General features: G+C 36.7%; 3 protein-coding genes across 4 annotated transcripts; all 3 read right to left on the bottom strand.

Moving 5' to 3' along the window:
• Window positions 1-5902: 5902 nt before the first annotated feature.
• Window positions 5903-8690, bottom strand: LOC18026995. The gene is made up of 5 exons (XM_006410501.2): window positions 8659-8690; window positions 6486-8508; window positions 6242-6367; window positions 6069-6148; window positions 5903-5951 (listed from the first exon to the last, which is right to left on the bottom strand). Exons 1-5 carry the CDS (start codon window positions 8688-8690, stop codon window positions 5903-5905), a joined length of 2310 nt encoding a protein of 769 aa, XP_006410564.2.
• Window positions 8691-9418: 728 nt separating this feature from the next.
• Window positions 9419-13588, bottom strand: LOC18026994 (putative transcription elongation factor SPT5 homolog 2). The gene is made up of 17 exons (XM_024148206.1): window positions 13360-13588; window positions 12963-13204; window positions 12710-12856; window positions 12467-12628; window positions 12297-12380; window positions 12088-12158; window positions 11619-11976; window positions 11373-11528; window positions 11188-11285; window positions 11064-11112; window positions 10808-10960; window positions 10591-10706; window positions 10376-10449; window positions 10031-10198; window positions 9819-9953; window positions 9647-9725; window positions 9419-9556 (listed from the first exon to the last, which is right to left on the bottom strand). Exons 1-17 carry the CDS (start codon window positions 13586-13588, stop codon window positions 9475-9477), a joined length of 2403 nt encoding a protein of 800 aa, XP_024003974.1. The 3' UTR covers window positions 9419-9474.
• A 4035-nt stretch (window positions 13589-17623) lies between these two features.
• On the bottom strand, window positions 17624-19285 carry LOC18026993 (E3 ubiquitin-protein ligase MARCH8). 2 transcript variants are annotated; one of them, XM_006410499.2, is made up of 3 exons: window positions 18917-19285; window positions 18138-18723; window positions 17624-17979 (listed from the first exon to the last, which is right to left on the bottom strand). In XM_006410499.2, the coding sequence occupies exons 2-3, from the start codon at window positions 18659-18661 to the stop codon at window positions 17766-17768; spliced, it is 738 nt and encodes a 245-aa protein (XP_006410562.1). In that variant the 5' UTR covers window positions 18662-18723; window positions 18917-19285; the 3' UTR covers window positions 17624-17765. The 2 variants fall into 2 exon arrangements, with proteins under 2 accessions (XP_006410562.1, XP_024003905.1); XM_024148137.1 differs by having other exon boundaries at window positions 18138-18674.
• Between the last annotated feature and the right edge of the window lie 177 nt (window positions 19286-19462).

Below are 19462 nucleotides of genomic sequence, written 5' to 3'. Positions count from 1 at the left end.
TACATCAGCAAAACCAACTAGACCATCCTTGTTATGGTTAGAATAAAATAATCCCAAGTCCTTAGTACCTTGAAGGTATCTAAGGATGTGCTTAATACCGTTCCAGTGCCTTTGAGTTGGACACGAACTAAAGCGAGCTAAGAGGCTCACGGCAAAGCAGATGTCTGGTCTAGTGTGACTAGCCCAGTACATTAATGCTCCTATGGCACTGAGGTATGGCATTTCAGGACCGAGGATTTCTTCATCGTCCTTCTTTGGACCGAATGGATCACTATCCAATCCAAGGCTCCTCACAACCATTGGGCTGGTCAATGGGTGGGCCTGGTCCATATTGAATCTCTTGAGTATCTTTTCAGTGTATGCCAATTGATGCACAAGGATTCCGTCATTGACGTACTCAAGTTGTAATCCCAAACAGAATTTAGTTTTGCCTAGGTCTTTCATTTCAAACTCTGCTTTTAAGCATTCAACTGTTTGGGCGATTTCACCAGATGTTCTGAGGATGTTCAAGTCATCCACGTATACTGCTATGATTACAAATCCTTTGTTTTGATATTTTCTGATGAAGATGCATGGACTGATCGGATCGTTTTCGTAGCCTTCTCTGATGAGATATTCGCTTAACCGGTTATACCACATACGTCCGCTTTGTTTCAGTCCATATAAGGATTTGTTCAACCTAATGCAGTGTTTATCACGAGATGCATGCTTATCTTTGAGCTCAATACCATTTGGTAATCTCATATAGATTTCACTGTCCAGTGGTCCATAAAGATATGCGGTTACAACATCCATTAACCGCAAATCTAAGTTTTCTCTTATGGCCAGACTTATGAGGAATCGAAATGTAGTTGCATCCACCACTGGAGAATAAGTCTCCTCATAATCGATTCCGGGTCTCTGTGAGAATCCTTGTGCTACAAGGCGTGCCTTGTATCTAACGACTTCGCCGAGTTCGTTTCTTTTACGCACAAAGACCCATTTGTTTCCCACTGGTTTAACATCGAATGGTGTCCTTAAGATCGGACCAAACACATTCCGTTTCTTTAAACTATTCAACTCCACGTTTATGGCTTCTTTCCATTTCAGCCAATCTGATCTACGAGTGCACTCAATTATAGACGTGGGTTCTAGATCCTCTTGCGTGTGCGCAATCTCAAGTGCTACCTTGTATGCAAAAGTTTCATTGATGTCGACATCTTTTCTGTTCCATAGAGAACCGAATATGATATAATTGATTGAGATCTCATTATTATCAATCCCTTCAGAACCTTGAGTTTTGGCGTCCTAAACCTCTTGAGATGGTTTGATAGGGTAAGTATCAGCTGAGGCTGTATCCGTGTTCTCTTGAATCCCGGTTTCAATCATTGCACCTTTCTTTGATTTCCGGGGATTCTTATCTTTGGAACCTGGTGGTCTGCCACGTTTCTTACGTGCGTCAGACTCTGTAGCAACTTGACTTTTCCCTGAGGGGACATCTATTCGTACTGGTGCATTACAAGCTGGTATGTACAATTTGGTAACTTTGTTCGGGTCAGCAAAGGAATCTGGCAATTGATTAGCTAGCTTTTGTAAATGTATAATTTTTTGGACCTCTGAATCACATTCTAGAGTCCGAGGATCTTGCCATTGTGTGGATGTTTGATTCCATGAAAGTTCTTTTACCAGCTTGTCTGTCTCACCACCTAATCTAGGATATACCGATTCATCAAATCGGCAATCTGCATATCTGGCTTTAAACAGATCTCCTGTAGTTGGCTCGAGATATTTTATGATGGTGGGAGAATCAAAACCAACATATATTCCCATCCTCCTTTGAGGTCCCATTTTAGTCCTCTGTGGTGGTGCAATGGGTACATAGACTGAACACCCAAATGTTTTAATATGGGAGACGTCTGGCTCATGACCCGTTAGCAATTGGGATGGTGAATATTTGTGCTCACTAGATGGTCGTATGCGTATTAGTTCAGCGGCATGTAAGACTGCGTGTCCCCAAGCTGAGACCGGGAGTTGTGACCTCATGAGTAATGGTCTAGCAACCCATTGAATTCGTTTAATGAAGGATTCAGCTAATCCATTTTGTGTATGGACATGTGGAACGGGATGTTCAACACTTACTCCCATGGACATACAATATTCATTAAACGCTTGGGAAGTGAATTCACCAGCATTATCAAGACGTATAGTCTTTAATGGGAAGTCTGGAAAATGGGCTCGTAATCTGATGATTTGGGCCAATAACCTAGCAAAAGCCTGGTTCCTAGAAGAGAGCAGACAGACATGCGACCAGCGGGTCGATGCGTCAATGAGGACCATGAAATATCTGAATGTCCCACAAGGTGGGTGAATTGGTCCACATATGTCTCCTTGGATTCTTTCCAGAAAGTTCAAGGTCTCTTTAGACACTTTGACTGGTGAAGGTCGGGTAATCAGTTTCCCTTGTGAGCAAGCTGTGCACTTGAGGTGCTGAGGGAAAATACCATTTGGTTTAAGGCTGTGCCCTTTAGAATTCTGGACTAATTTACGCATCATGTTCGCACCGGGATGACCCAGGCGATCATGCCAAATAGTGTAATCTAAAAACCGTGCTTTGATAGCAGCATTAGCCTCAATCATACTGACTTTAGCATGGTAAATGCCAGTAGATACGGCGGGTATAGTTTCAAAAACTTGTTTATGGCCATTTATCATTTTAGTGATAATTAAAAACTCTTTGTTCCCTTCATCCTGAGTTTCGATATGGAAACCATTCAATCTTATGTCTTTGAAACTCAATAGGTTTCTCTTAGAACTGGGTGAGTATAAGGCATCAGAGATGTCTAGATATGTGCCATTTGATAACAACACATTAGCTTGGCCATGGCCCTCTATTAGGCTCGAACTACCCGCTATAGTGCTAATGTTTGCGGTTTTGATTACTAAATTTATGAAGTAATTCTTGTCTTTTAGAATGGTGTGGCTCGATCCACTATCCACAATGATATCCATATTGTCTTGCATATCTTTATTAAACAAGAATTATAATTCAATAACATGCAAAAATGAGATGTAAATAAAACATTACTCCATAAATTAAAATGTAAAAGCAAAAGGTCTTAAAAATCCAAAGTAAAGACAATAAATCCCAAAAACAAAAGATAAAAGTTTAAGGAGTAATGAAAAACAAATTCAGATTTTTGAGATCAATCAAGGAGGTCGGAGAGCTCATAATCCATGCCATCAATCTTATCATCATTTGAGTCATCTTCATTGACTTGATGAACCAGGTTAGCCTCATGATTATCTTTCCCATACTTCTGGTAGAGCTCAGCAAGATATTTGGGAGTACGACAGATCTTGACCCAATGATTAGTCATTCCGCATCTTAGTAAAAAATTGGTCTAGATGAACTGCCTCTTTGGATCGGTTTGTTGATACCACGACCCTTACCCCGACCAAAACTGAGGTTAGGTCGGTTTTCTTGGTTCGGTCTACCGCGTCTTCTACCGCGTCTTCTGCCGCGCAGTCCATGTCCATTTCCACGTCCACGTCCACGATCTGAGGATCTGTTACGTTGGACGAAGTTGGACTCTTTTCTGGTTCCTTCTGGCAATGGGGCTGATCCTGGAGGCCGCATGGCACTGTTCCTCAACAGAAGCTGATTGTTCTTCTCAGCAAGCAGTAAGCAAGATATTAAATCCTCATAGGTGCTATGATTCATGGCACGGTATTGTTGTTGGAGAACAACATTGGGAGTGCCAAAAGTAGAGAATGTTTTCTCTAGCATATCTATTTCAAGAAACTTGCTATTTTAGGAAACTTGCTATATAAGGGAACTCTAAAATCGAACCTTAGGGTTTATAACCTAGCCGGTTTATTAGGGTTTCCAAATTTAGCTCTAATAGATAAACGTTGGTTTATCTCTTAACCATTTTAAAAAAAAAAAAAAAATCTAGAGATTGATTTTGGGAACTAATTTGAAATTAACCGATTAAGCTTAAACCGATCGGATTGATCGATTAAACAACAAAACCGGTTAAATTAGATTTAATTTTGGAAACCGGTTATTAGGGTTATTAATCAGTTAAGGGATTAAACTAAACGGATTTGGTAGGGTTTAATTTTATTAGGAAAACCGATCGGTTTAAACTTAAACCCTATCAATTTAGGATTAGAATTTATCGGTTTATAAACGGTTTAGGTGGATCGATCGGTATAGAGTTTAAGGGGTCGATTGGTTTAGGATTTAGGAGCTTGTATGGACCGGTTTTAGGGTTTTCAAGGATCGGATCTAAGATAAATAACCGATCTATTCACTAAATCATTACCGACTTCTACACTCCGGAAGCTCATTCATCGCTTGGAAAGAATCACCCGCTAAGGTGAGACAGCGCCGATTGTTTTGAGTCTTGAGGGCGCGTCTGGTGTCGGATTGAGGATCGGTTTTCACCACTAGATTTTTCTCTTCCAGGGCTTCAAAATGATATGTAGATCGCCTTCTAACTCCTTGTATTTTGAGAGATATGATCGTTTGAAGTTGAGCTTCGTGCTGATAACGTATTAAGGGAAAAACTCTCGTCTTATTATTTCCACAAGCAGTGTATATATACATTACATAACTAATGTATCAGAAATCCTAATGGGCCATGAGACATTAACCTGATGGTTAATGGGCCGGTTACTAGAAATCCATTTGTTTATAACAATAATATAATTTTTATAATTTTTTTTTTCTTTTTTGGAGTTAGATTTTTGAAAAAATGAAATCAAAAGACCTAACCAAAATGGAAACTGAAAATCCCAATTCTAATTTTTTTTTTCTTTTTTGGGTTGTAACTTTTTAGCTTTTATTAATTAAAATAAAGCTAGATCTCCAATTACAAGTTGTTATGAATATAAGTTTAATAAAATTGAACACAACGGCGTTATGCACAAGCTTATTCAACTTGAAAAAAAGTATATTGTGCACAAATTATATAAATCTCAATTATCAATTTGAGAGAATATTAAAAATCTCCATTATAATTAAGAGTTTTGTGAAAAGGATTATTGAAAGATTTTTTTTAAAAAAAAAAAATATTTGCTAACTGATTTACTATTGAAATTGCAGGAGAAAAAAATGATACAAATCCCGTAGGCGTAATCGGCTAAGTAGCCTAACTCACAAAGAAAAGAACCTATAGAAAGAGACCGGATGTTGTCAGGGACTTGGACCATTTTCTGTAGACAAAGAGACCGGATGGCTGCCATTCGATGGAACAAGGGGGTTTTTTTTTTGCCAATTAATCATGGATCGCGAACTTTAAGCCAACTACCCTTTTGTTTAAAATTTTCTATTGTTTAAAACTAAATTATATTTATTTTATAAAAACTTATATTGAAAATATCTTTGCTTTTTAATGCGCCTTAAGCTTCCGTGAACCTATCTATATTGCACAGCATTCGGGTATGCATACAATGGTAATTTTTGAATAAATAATTGAAAGTAAATTATGTTTGAGGTTTTTGGTAAATAAGTTACCTGCGTCTAGATAAAGAGACTATGGATTTCATCTAGAGCTCGATTCATTATTGATGACGTCTAAGCATATGTTATTTTAATCTCTGTTTGTTGTTAATCTCTCTACTTGTTTAATCTTTAAAAGTAGTGAATAGTAGATAAAAAAAGCTGCAAAGTCAAGTCACAAAAAATAAGAAAAGCAAAAAAACAGACATATTCTATGAACTTAATGATTCATGAGAATATTGAGAAATGAGGTCACATATGCATTGAAAGGGAATAAAGCTTGTGTATGCCTAAAATATATGATGCATCTGATCGTAAAACAAATTTAGAAATTCCCAGACTACAATTTGCCTTAAGAGTCAAAGTTTTTCCGATATTGCAAAAACGTAGAAGGCAGTTTTTCAAACAACTCCTTCTCTAAGATTTTTCTTCATCTTCTAAGAAAGAAGCCTCCAAGATTGTAGCCCTGCTTCAAAAACATAACTCACTTTAACTAAAATAAAAAATAAAAATAAATAACAACAGCAAAACAAAAAATAAAAATAAATAACAACAGCAAAACATGTTGACAGGATTCCATTACCTGCGTCCCTTCTTAGAAGAAGCTTCTGTAGTAACTGGCCTCGTTCTGTTATGTGTTTTCATCGTCTTCTTCAGTTTATCCTGCGAGAGAACACATGTATAAATATAGTTCGAATTAAGAAACAATTCAACACCAAGTGAGTGGTCTTTGATAGAATTCCCAAGTTGACAAACCTGTAAATACATCTTCACGAACGGAAGGATCACTACGCGATTCTCAGTTGCTGAAAGCTCTATGAATTCATGTAGCTTTTTGTACGTCCACTCGTTCAGAAGAATCTTTGAATCGATCAAATGGAACTACAAAAAAAACTCCCCCAAGATTTGTTTTTATCAGCCCAGGGCATAAGGGCATGGAGGTCTTATATATATATAATACCTCAGCAGCTAATGAAAATCACAGATAGAAATAAAATACCTTGTCGTTGAGCGACTTCCTTAGCTTTAAAAGACTTTCTCTAACAACATCATTTTGGATAGTAGAGAGCCCGGATATACACTCCATGAACTCTTTGTCTTCTAATACTTCAAATCTTGGAGATTCCGCCCCTTGAAGAACATCTCTTACCACATTTAGGAGACAACATGTGGTAGCATTATCCTGCCTTTGACGCGCCTCACACAACATTTGAAGCACCAACGCGTATCTTACCCTCTGATTAGCATTCTTCCTATTGTCTTCATTGTCACAAGTGGTCTCAGCCTCGTCCAACATCTTACCATAGGTTATCAGCTTGTCTCTCTTATTATAGTAGCTTTCCTCTTTCCTAGCTGTGCACCGTACTATTCTCAAAACTGCTAACCATATCTCAAGATTGTCTATACCCTCCACCACTTGAGACACAAAATCGGTATCGATTGCTGGGCAGTCTAGAACCCAAGAGACGAGTTTATCACCCTTAGGTATCACATGCTCATAAATTTTACTTGAATTAAAAGTCCTTACTGCCTCTGTGTCGTCATCAAAATCATGATGCTCTCCTTCATACAACAGTCTCTCATCCAGAAGCAGATTACAAGTTCCTCGCTCAAGATCGATTCTTTCCTTGACCAAGGAATTTCCCCAAAACCGATTCACTGCTGTTGACACTAATCTTGTGCGAACATCTGTGATGATGAGCTGTCTAAAATATTCGAGAATGTATTCAAGATTCTTAAGATCTAAGAAGCAGATGCACTGAGGGTTCTCAAAGAAGTTACATTTATCAAGATAGCTCCCGGGAACTTGAGATAGTGGCAGATTCTCTTCTGTGTAATCTATCAACCAATCCCAGAGGCTACATGGAAGAGTATCATTCTCATTGGAGCAAGAAGATTTAAGAAGATGAGAAAACTGTTTGAGTATGTCTTTCCGCTTTTTATCATTGGCAACAGGCCAATCACTACACCATCCATTAACATAAGCAAACTTTTCCCTGCGCTTAGTTTTACTCATGATAAGATCTTTTGCCTTAGCTACATCCACAGGCTCCCAGTTCCCACAACATATCATGTCAGCCAAAACCTTATCCACACACTTAGGACGAGTAAAGAATCTTCGGGGTTGAAATTTGTGCACGTGGTTATCTAAGATGTGCCACTTGTAATCTGTAAAACAGTAATTTACCTGAGGACAAATGCGGCACTTCCACCATCTCCATCGAAGTTTATCCTCGACCACACTGTATACACATTTCGCAAAATGTTCTGTCACTTTGTTGCCACACAAATTCTTTATGTAGTCCAAAAGACTTTTAGTGTCTACTACCAAAAATTCCCTTTTGGTCTTTCCATCCAGTTTACCCCACAAGTTGTTCATACGATCAACATAAGGATCTTCCTTCCCCTGTTCTTGCTTTCCCGATTCCATCTGATCATTAGCCATTGTATCAGACGCAGTCGCAGTCGCATTGCTATTCATCTTCACTGTTGCAAGATTTATCAACGACTGAAGTTGTGTTTCCAAATTTTCAGTTTCTTGAGGCTTAAGCATCATCTTCTTTAAAGAGGATAACCCTCGTCTTGCCTTGGACTCAGCTTTCTTATAAAACTTGTTTATCCCAAGCTGATCACCCAATTCCATCAGCGAACGAGCACAGGCACAAAAGGAGCTTACATCTTGAGGACACAGGCGAGTAGACGTTGAATACGAATCGACAGAAGCAAACAAGTATACGCATTTGATGTCGGTGATATCTGTCTTTCTCGCTAACTCAGAGAAGATATCACCTTGCAGTTGGTGGTGAGGAGAGCAGAATTGGTTCATAATCCCATGATCAGATATTGTTTTCTCGGTTGTCTCCAAGGCCTTAATGTGATCAGCTTCTTCGAAAAAGCCTTTAGCAACTTCGTATGCGTCGATGATTTCCTTTTCTGTTTTCTCTGAAGTCGTAGTCATCCCAACACATGTAGCACTATCTTCTGTCTCGAGATAATGGTGAGTTTCTTCGATATCGCTTTGGCTTCCACAAAAAAAAAAAAAAAAGGTGATGAGTGATGGAGACGGAGATCCACAGTTTGTTATATTAATCTGTCTTGGTATATACAATGGTAACTTTTGAAAAACGAATTGAGAGAAAATTTATGTTTGAGGTTTTTATAATATAAGTTACCTTCGTTCAGGAGAGTAGAATAGGGATTCCATAGCCGGAATCGGATTTTTCTTCGTGTGATCGACTAATGGAGAGAGAGAGAGGTGGTGGTGAAAATAATAAGGATTAAGGGTTTGTTGGAGTACTAGATAAGGCTCCCTTAATGCGGGGTAATCTAAATTATATCAAGTATTTATCAATAAGTATAATTAAAATTCACAATAAAAATTTGATGTATATAATTAATAAGACTATAAGTATATTTAAAATACTAGATAAATATGTTTAAACCGCATTTATAAATAAATATCAATAAATAAAAAACTGAATATCAATAAGTATTTTAAAGTTCACAATAAAAAACCTTTTATGTTTTTGTGCATGTCAAGCTTCGCCATTGTTTATGGTGATCGTATGACTACGCAGTATAATCAAAGAATTTAAGACAAATATACCTAAAATAGCACCAAACCAAATTGTATGGACAACTGTAGTACCATCTCTGAAAAGTCACATAGTATGTATGTAGATCAGGAAGACATTTTTGCCTTCCAAAAGACTTTATTAGAGACTATTGATTTTGAAACTGTTATCCATGATTTTGCATGACTACCACTCCCTAACAACCGTTTTTTGTGATTGCATATATCTTTTTGTGATGACTACTTCTTTCTTTCTTTCTTTTTTTTTCACAGATTCAAGAAGATACAAGGTTTTTAAAAACACAAATAGCTGCAAAAGAATCTACGAAAAGGAAGGAAAAACATAACGAAGAAAAAGCCTAACGATTACATGTTTTTATGTCAGAAAGCCTATTTTTGAATCTTGCCCTAGGGCCTACAAAAACTTTGATCCCGCGCCGACCTGATACTGTAAACTTGTTCCCCAAGATCTTGGGTTTCCATCTTCCCAGTTATCCCTGAGACATCAACAACCATAGTTTGAGAGATATTTCTTAAATTAGATAAAAAAAAAACAAACAAAAAACGCACTCGTAACAAAGACGTACCGAGGAGGACTCATGGGCGTGTAAGGATTCCAAGCTCTATCACGCATGGGTGTCCTCATTCCATCATGGATAGGTGTAGCTGAAGTTTTACATAAACTTATCAAAAGTGGAGACCCAAAAAATAAAAAACGATTGGATCTCAAAACTGAAAAATAACTAAGGTTATACAAACCTCCAGAATCCCGCATTGGAGTCATACAAGAATGAAGTGGAGTCCGTGAAGGATGCATGGGAGTTTGGCTTCCCATATTATACTGAGAAGGTGTAGCTACATTATCAGTTGCAACTGATATTGCATCCCGATTAACTGTACGTACATACAAAGAGACTTAGAATACACTCAACATGCATGCAGCAACCAAAAGTGTGTAGAAGAGAGCTTGCCTGTCACAATCTTTGCCTCGTGTTCCAAACGCACTGTCTTATCTTTGACTTCTACTAAACGACCCCTATATCCCTTGAAAGGCCCCACACGAACTTTCACATAAGCACCGACCAAAAGATCGTTACCCCTTCCTCCTCTTCCACCCCAATGTCTTCCTCCAGCTCCAGCTGCATTTACACATAAAGTTTCTAAGCCATGAACGATTCTAACTAGATCCATTTCCAAACTAGATCACTGAACTACCCAGAACTTTAGTATAAGTCATATATATATATTGGAATCATTGCCCCTTTAACAAGAACTCCTAGTGACAACCAAATATAGCATGAAAAATCTCAACATACAGTTATATCCCAAGTCTGCCCGTTGAAATCTTCTTGGAGACGGAGGTACCAGGGCTGGTGTCTTGAAATTGCCAAACCTTGACAAGGAATCATCCTGGAGTAGAAAAGGTAACCAAGAAACTGAAACTATTATTCGCTGAAAATAGAAAGAAAAAAAAAATAGCTAAACCTGCTAAAAAATGCTTACAGTTCTTTCAGCGCCAGAATATGATCCACCAACAAGAACACAAGACTGGCATTTAGCGCAGATAAATCCAGTGTGCTCAACGCTATGCCGGTCATGTATAAATAACACTCCTTTGTAGATTTGTACCACTGGACCTTGTTTACCCTATCAGAAACGAATCAATTAGTATAAGACTAACAAACTTCAATGGTAATTATAGAGTTTGTTAGCAAAAAAAAAAGAGACCAGACTGCAAAGGAACTCACTTTGCTAGGACCCTCAATGACCCTGGCAACATCTTTCACCGTGATGACATTTTTGTAACGGTCTTGCACATTGATTTTCTTCTCAATTTTGCACTTTATTTCTCCGTGTTTGACAATTGAAACCTCCGGTCTTTCAGGAACCCCCTTAAGAACCTGAATAAGTCAAAAACAGAGTTACTACAGATTGTGAAAAGAAAATGCAACGTAATGTTGACTAATAACAGTTGTATGATTGCATCCACAAATAGTAACTTACCTGGATAGCTTCACTATCAAGTTTTATAATTACTCCAAAGCTCAAGTTGCTGCATCGTGTAAAATAAAGCTCTCTCATACACTGAAAAATGTCATCACTAGAGGTGGTTGGGCATTCAACTTACCTTAGAAGCACAAGATCATGAAGTTCATAGTCTCCCATTTTTGTGACACCATTACTCATTTCTGTACTCCTGACGACGTGATCAGCGAAGACACGGATCTATATATACATACAATCCTCATGTGAATATGTGATTAATTACCCTTGTCAGAAATGAAGGCAAAACTTGCACAAAAATTTCCTTACATGTTCTTTGGTCGTGTCAGACAGAATGATAAGCACATGCTGATCAACTTTGACAACCATGCCAGTTGCTCCTTCATGGGTGCCCGAAACAACCTTCACGTGATTTCCAGGTTCAAAGTATTTGCAAAGCTCTCTCTCATTTACAGCAAGAGGATACTGAAACAGTAGTCATATATATTTTACTGGCTGCAACATTTCAGAAACATATATGGTGTTGTTGAAAAGATAAAGAGTTTGGATGCTTACATGAAGACCTTTCAGCTCTGATCTTATAAGAACAGTCTCTTCATCTACTTTCTCAACCAAACCCTTCATATTTTTTAGATCGCCCTTGATAACAATAACCTCATCACCTTTCATGAAATGACCCTTTTTCCTATTCGCAAATAAAGTCGAGAGATCAACAAAGTCGATCTCCCCATTTTCGCTTGGTTTCTTGAATCTTTCAAGTTCATCGAAGGTTGGTGTAACATTCTGAGCAGCAATCGACTTCGTTGATACTTTTTTGTACAGGAAACCCTCTTTGAAAAGCATACCACCGATATTTTCAAAGTAGTCACCAGTCATCCGATCACGTCGGTGCTCAACCCGTATGTGAAGTTCCCTAAAGAAACGTTACAAATATTCAATTCTCATAAATTCCAAAGAGTCCCCAAAAAGAATGGCTTCCAAAGAGCTAACTAGCATAGAATTGCTTCCTCATAGAAGTACATACCTTGCCTCCTCCACGTTCATGAAGCGTGGAGGTGGAACAAAAGCTTGTTTCTTCACAATCTCTCTTCCTTCCTAGAAATACCCAAGTAAAAATGTGCCGAGATATATCAACCATTGAAGGCCAAAACAATTTTTAACACCAAAATAGAAAGCTTCTTAAATTAAACAACCATGTTTCACAAATACAATACCACAGTTTGTTACTCATACCAGCTTATTGGCTAGAACCTGCAGATCAATTCTTGGGATTAACTTGACTGTGACCCTCCTACGCACATTATCAACATCAACCACCTGTAAAGAACTTATAACATTTCAGCGAGGTTCAGAGAAGTTTAATTATGTAAGTTAAAGCACATGAAAGTTGACTGTGATCGTACCTGAGCTAAATCACCTTTATATATCCCAAGTTTCATCCTAACCCATGTATCTCGTGATAGATCGATTGTTTTACTCTTGACAGAGAGAACATCTGCCATTTCTTTTATCGGGACTAGTAAAATCTTATGATTTGCAAAAATATACCGCATGCCCTTGATAACCTAAACCACACGAGGAAACGAATCAACAAAGATTCAAAATCTAGTCAGAAAAAAAGCAGGGTTAAGCTATCATCAAAATACCTCTTTGACATGAGCTTCCATATCGGCTTCAACATATATATAGTTCTGAAGATGATCAAGCGCAATAACAGATCTGATCTTGAAATCTGATCCTCTATCTATGACTTTTTGCATAAGACAAACAGCAACCTCTCTTTCACGACCAATCTGTTATTTCATTGTGCAAATTCAAGAATAACCAATGCTCTACTATTACAGAACAGAAACATACAAGAATTAAACTTCCAGAGACAGAAGAAACAAGAAAGCCTACCGCACACTTAACCATCCACAACTTTGGGTCACGAACTGATGGCAAAAGCGCTTGCTGGTCAACGTCGGTAAGCTCTTCATGCTCATTATCATATTCATTAGCATTGTATAGCCTAGAATACCTTTCTTGAAAATACTGATTATCGAACTGTTCGAGATCATCCTCATCATTCACATGAGGACGAAATTGTTCGTTGTTAAATTGCCTATGATCAACTTCCTCAGCAGCATGCTCAATGAAACCTACAATTACCAATTAATTGCCTATGATCAACAATTGTTTGTAGTTTATTTAAATTTCACACAGAACAAGCCAAAGAAGCAGGATAGTCAAAATTTTATATTTAGAAATCAATTTTCTTATCTGCAAAAAAAAAAGAGAATTCAATGTCGCTTACCATCCTCTTGCTCGTCATCTTCGGACTCTTCGTCGTCGTCATCTACAGCGACCTCGCTGTCTATGAATATGGAACCCGAAGGCTTCCTTTTCTTGCCTCTTCGACCGGCGGAATCTGAATTTGATCTTCTCCGGCTCCTTCTCGGCTCTTCTTCTTCTTCTTCTTCTTCCTCCTCCAACTCCGAATCATCGTCCCAGGAATAATCTCCGTCGTCTGAATTGTGAGCCATGGTTTTTGGTTACAGAAAACTAGGGTTCCGATTAGAAATACCCAACGTAGAAATCCCAATGTCCTCCGCTCCTACTCGATTCAAAGAAGAACCCTAATTGAAAAGCCTGAGGAATCGAAAGGGGGAAACTTTTTCGCTTATTGCACTTAGCAAAGCATGAATTATAATCGAACTGTGAAATTTGCAAATTGCCATGCAGTGCCTTTTATACATATGCATATTCCGATTTTGCCCCTTTCCATCTTTTAATTTACGGATTGTGTAATAGTCTATGGTAGTTTCGGACTCATCCGATTATCGCCTCAAAATTTAGGGTGTTTTTTTTTCTTTATAAAAGTAAATTAATTAGGGGAGGATGTGATCAAATTCCGAGAATCAATCACATATGAGTATGTTATTGTTATATATGATAGTAAAAAAATGTCTTAGAAACGACTTAATTTGAAAAAAAATATAATTAATTGCGTAAGTAACCAATGTTTTCACTTACCCTCTTCATGAATAGAAGACCTTCATCCAACCACTAGCAGCTACTGATGGCCATGCGAGAAGACAAAACTATTCGTTTGTACTTAGAGCATATATAACCAAACATAGCCTGATATCATTCAATGGTTTTCTCTAAAGTCAGGATTAGATTTCTACAAGCTATAGATCCAAGAACTAGTGTCCTCTTCGACTAAAAAAATAAATAAATCGGACTATCCATAATTATAGTTATATAAAACATTAGTGCAAAACAATTACCGGGCAAATCTCCTTTGGCATAGAGATCACCATAAAACACATATGCATATGCAAGAATTAAGTAATAGATCCATGCCAAAGGAGATCTTTCCCTGTAATTCATTTGCACCTTCTCCATATATCTTTCATATATCTCACTCTCTACTAAAAAATAATTGTTTGTATTGATTATATATAACATTTTGAGAAGCATATTCAATGGCACTATCCTTCCGATCTAGAATAAAATCTCTCCTACGTACGAATAATTAAATCTCTTAAGGAATAATCCTTTATGCCCTCAATATTGTTCAGTCAGTGAGTATTCTTTATTCGAGTCTCACTGATTTTTTTTTTCTTTTTGGGAAAGAGAGCTTCATAGAGTTTTGTTCTACTTTACTTGATTAATATTTTAATTAACACTTTATTTGATTGATATTAATTGACTTGAAATGAGTTATACTTAGGGCATCTCCAACAATAAACCTCATGGGAGAGGTTCATAGCCTTTTTTTAATATTATTTGGTTTTTTTGGCACAGTAGTCATACTCCACCCAAAATGCAGCTCCAATAATGAACTTAGACCAAAAGAAATCGGAAAAGAGAATACACCGAAACAATTTTTTCTCCTCAACCCACAATCCAATGATAATTCGCCACCAGTCATACGGGTTCAGCAGGCTTACTGCAGTGATACCGGATGAGTGGAGTTATACTCGTTTTTAAATTTTTAAACCCAGAAAATTAAAAGAGGCCCACTTGTAATACTCTTATAATTCCGTTGGAGATACCCTTATATCATAGAAGTGACCATACAGAGAAAACTCAAAGAGAAAATACAAACATTTTCATGATGATGAAACTTCTTTGATGACATATTGACGATGTCAAATGGCCTTGTTCCGAGTTCAACCAAGAGAAATTTCCGCATAACAGACAATGAAAACGGGTTTCAGACATTTCTGGCGATAACAAAACAACAATTCACATGTGATAGTAAATCTCCTTCTTTGTTTTGCCTTTGTTAAATTTGTCCCTTGTCCCGAATGAGTTTGGCTTGCCAAAAAGTTTTGCCTTTGTTAAGTGTTAACTAAGATGGTTAATTTTAGAAATAAATCTTTGGACTTGCCAAAAAGTTTGACAATGAACTTGTAAAGGTTATGAATGAACACTTTCAATAAACGAATAACTCTAAGAAGAAACTGATTCTTTAGAAATGGAAGATCCATGGTATTGTCCTCTCCAGGGTTTATTTGAAAAACTCACAAACTTTTGTCTCTTTTTTTTCTCTTTGTTTTGCAGTGTTAAAATATTGTTTTCTTTTGGGCATATAGGTTCTAATCATTTAATATGTTGTATAATCTGAGAAGGTTTCTTTCTAAACTCTAATTTTCTGTCTTGTGTCTTCATTTGTGAATGTTTGACACCTATCGTCACCTTTATTTGTTTGTTTGTGTTAAGAAGTTCATATACGACAAACCTACAATTGATAAGTTCAATTACTTCTCTCTGGTCAAGTAACATTCTAGGTAGAAATCTCACACGAAACTAGATATTAGCTCGTAAATTGTAGTAGTTTCACAATTACACAATTTTCTTTTATCCAAAGCAATAATTAAACTTTAAAGAAGATAAAAAGTACGAATATTATCACTATATAAAAATATTAAAATAATTACTGTTAAGTCAACTTTATCACTATATGCATTAAGGTTTTTTACACCCGGACAACGAGTCTAACACAAATTGCTAGGGTAATCTTGATTTTCTATTTATATCGTAGTTTGGAGAAATGAATAACGGTAGGAAAAAATTGCGAGGCAAATCTCCTTTGGCAGAGGAAAATGATAACAAAATATATGAGTCATCGGCGTCTCCTGCCAATAGAAGATTTACCCTGTAATGCTTTTCTACCATATGTTAGTCTTTTTTTCCTCTCACTTGATCCCTAATGAAAGAACTCGAACTATGTAATGTATTTATAAACCTTGAAAAGAGCATATACTATGGAACAATACCTATTAAGAACATGAATCACAAAACTTGGTATACAATTTTCAAGCAAAGTATTTGCAGTACTGGAACAAGAAAAGCCAGGTAAATCAAGAAAAAAAAAAAGAGATGTTAAATCCCGAAATTAGAAGCATAGGTACGAAAGGGTTTTTAGGATTATACTGGAGACATATATGCTCTATGAAACATATGGGATCTGCCACAGAATATGCTTTCCTCTATGCATTCACTGCAAACACTTTTCATCAACTATATATATACTTTGCAAGTCCAATTTACAATAACTCAAGACAAGACGCAATGGTGTGAAACATAAAGAATAATATTAAATATAGTATATTGTATGTTTGTGAAGAAAGAGAGATTTATCATCAATGTATGGCTGGATTACTGGGCGAATACTCCTATGGCAGATGGTATTGGGATAGCTTGAGATGCAAGCCAAGTGCTTCTCTGCCAAAGGATATTTGCCCCGCAGTTCAACCCATGCATGCAAACCAATTGTATATATTTCCATTATCTCTAGGCATTTTATGTTTGTTAATTGTTATCTTTGTTTTCAGGTTTTGTGGATCATAAACTACCATTACCATGCGAGGTATGTAAGCTGGTGAGTGTCTATCAAAACAAGGCATTACTTTAACGTTTCCTTTTTTTTAGTTAAAGCACATGTCAAATACGTGTTATAGTTCCTTTACTCATAGATTTCCAATCATAATTTTTTTTAATTTAAAAAAAAAACTGCATAACGAACAAAAAAATGTTTATATGTGTCCAGAAAGATAAAAGTGTTGATTGGTTAATTTTTATCACATTGGTAAGAAATGTACCGTTTCTTTTGTTACCGATCACATATACAATTAAATTTATCGATACCAAAAACATTAGTATTATTATTTTGTACTGCTATCTTATACTAATTTTCTTTTGTTTTCACTACTTTCAATCTCTTACCCTCACCATTTTTATGCCTGGAATAATTATTTATTTTTTTGGCAAAAAAAAAAAAGAATAATTATTTCTTTATGATCGAAGATTATTATATAAAACGTCAGTCCAACTGTTGGACTCCAACATATCAAAGCGGGTATATCTGGGCCTATAATTAAATTTTCTCATCATATGTAAACGTTAGTCCAAGATTCTAATAAACGAGATGGACGAAATTGCCCTTTTTGATTAATGATTATACGAGAAATCATGATGCTTTAATAAGTCAGATTCCAGAGATTAAACAATAAACACTGACTAATCTTTCCATGTAATAAACACTAAACTGTAAATGTACTAAATTCCATGTACTAAACTTTGAACTAAGAATTTGTATTCTTTTTTTTATTAAATCGAATAATTTGTATTATATCTTCTTCTTTTTTTCCCTTATCGTCTAGAGGCAGAAACGGATGACAGAATTATCAACAGATATTACTTACAAACTCACAAATTAGAAGTGTTTCTGTAGTAGCTGCTAATCTTTTTGAAAAACCAATGAAGGAGAATGACAGTAAGCAGAAAAACCATGAAGATGCAGCAAGATTGTCCACTTCCACGTCTCCTCTCATCCAATGTAGTTTCCCTTACTTCGCTCCACTCCTCCTCCGTTAACCTTACTGTAACATTCTTTGCTGTGCAACCGCAAATTTCACATACACTGCCAAGAACCACAACACAAGTTTACACCGAGATTTATCATCTGTATAGATTTCACTTAATGCTCAAATTCTTCATGATGAATCTTGTAGAGATTAGTCATGAAGAATCTATATACCATTGCTAAGCTAATAACACTCGAGGAATTGAATGGATTACCTGTTTCCTCTTAGCTTGAACCAAGCTTCAGCGCAATGAGAATGCGCAAGGCCAAGCTCGTTCTTGCATTTGCAACCAATCTCAACCAAGTCTGGACTTACTGACTTACCAGAAACTCTATCTGGTGACTGATCAGAACCAAAATGACAAATCCTGCAGATTCTTTGCCCAAGATCACTCTCTCCTCCACCACTTAAATCGACCGTGTGAAACTCCTTGGTCTTTGCTTTTGTTGAAGCATCACTCCCTGCCTCGTTGCAGCTTACCGCAGTAACAGTACCCACAACTTCCTCGTGAACAGCATTAGTTGAACTGTTACTGCATCTAACACCATATTTGCCCACTCTTGAGTCATCTTCTTTTCCTTGTTGTGGTTTATTCTCATTTTGTTCTTTTATCAACACATGATTTGAGACAGAGCCATTGGTTTCACCCTTAACATCAACGACAATCACAGCCTCAAGCACAGATCCACTCGAACTTTCACAAACATTGGTTGATTTCGAACAACTTTTCGGGTCCATCTAATTCATATATCTATTACCAAACAAACGAGGAGGGTTTTAGTTGGAGAATCTCCAAGTTCCTACAAAGTCCGAGATTCAGTATGACTGTATTAGACAAAGAGTGAACAGAAAACAACATTCCCAAAACTGAAAACCCTGTAATAGCTCCAACAAATGTTTTTTTTTTGTTTCACCAAAAAATTCTTTCTTTTCAATGATTGCAATTCGAAACCCTTAACAAATAAATCAATTACTAGAGGACAAAGATCAAACCTTAACCAGAATCCAGATCCACTTGAATGACACAAGTTAGAGAAAAGCAACGAACTTTGTGACCCAAGTGAAGCAGCGTCAAAGAATCTGAGAGCAACAAGTCTCAAGAAGGTGTCTTTTTGCAGCTTTATGTCTCCGATCTTTCATTAATTGGAGAAAATAATCAGAAATCGCAATAAATCCCTTGCGGGAAATGTCCTAAACTGTTCTTCGGTTGCAATTCCCTTTTCATTTACTTTCCGTTTCAATTTGTCTTTCTTCTATAAAACTCTCAGCTCGATTTTAGGCAGTAAAACAAATATCTGCGTAGATATTTGTTGGAGTTAATGAAAGTTCCTTTCTTTTGTGGAAGGAGGAGCTAACAGAAGAAAGTTTGGTGAAGATGAGAAGTACTATTATCAACTCTATTCAAACCAAAATTATATAAAATTCACAATTTAAGTTAGAAGAATCAAGTATTAACTCCCAAAATAAAAATAAAAAAAATTGGTATCAACTATCACCTAACAAGTATATTATGCTAAAAGAAATTAATTTTAGGAGATT

Source organism: Eutrema salsugineum, unplaced genomic scaffold (assembly GCF_000478725.1).
Source record: "Eutrema salsugineum unplaced genomic scaffold, Eutsalg1_0 scaffold_10, whole genome shotgun sequence".
In the NCBI taxonomy this organism is placed as follows: Eukaryota; Viridiplantae; Streptophyta; class Magnoliopsida; order Brassicales; family Brassicaceae; genus Eutrema; species Eutrema salsugineum.
Note: the sequence above shows the minus strand (reverse complement) of the source record. Positions and strands in the feature narration are given on the sequence as shown.

Excerpts from the sequence above, each read along its gene's own strand:
- LOC18026995 (XM_006410501.2), bottom strand. The coding sequence starts at position 8,690 with ATGGAATCCCTATTCTACTCTCCTGAACGAAG. Across the intron at positions 8,509-8,658 it reads TTCTACTCTCCTGAACGAAG|CCAAAGCGATATCGAAGAAA; the intron begins GTAACTTATATT and ends TTTTTGTGGAAG. Across the intron at positions 5,952-6,068 it reads TCTTCTAAGAAGGGACGCAG|GGCTACAATCTTGGAGGCTT; the intron begins GTAATGGAATCC and ends TTTTTGAAGCAG.
- LOC18026994 (XM_024148206.1), bottom strand. The coding sequence starts at position 13,588 with ATGGCTCACAATTCAGACGACGGAGATTATTCCTGGGACGATGATTCG. Across the intron at positions 11,977-12,087 it reads ATGAACGTGGAGGAGGCAAG|GGAACTTCACATACGGGTTG; the intron begins GTATGTACTTCT and ends ACGTTTCTTTAG. Across the intron at positions 10,199-10,375 it reads GGCAGACTTGGGATATAACT|CTGGAGCTGGAGGAAGACAT; the intron begins GTATGTTGAGAT and ends GTGTAAATGCAG.
- LOC18026993 (XM_006410499.2), bottom strand. The coding sequence starts at position 18,661 with ATGGACCCGAAAAGTTGTTCGAAATCAACCAATGTTTGTGAAAGTTCG. Across the intron at positions 17,980-18,137 it reads TTCAAGCTAAGAGGAAACAG|TGTATGTGAAATTTGCGGTT; the intron begins GTAATCCATTCA and ends GGTTCTTGGCAG.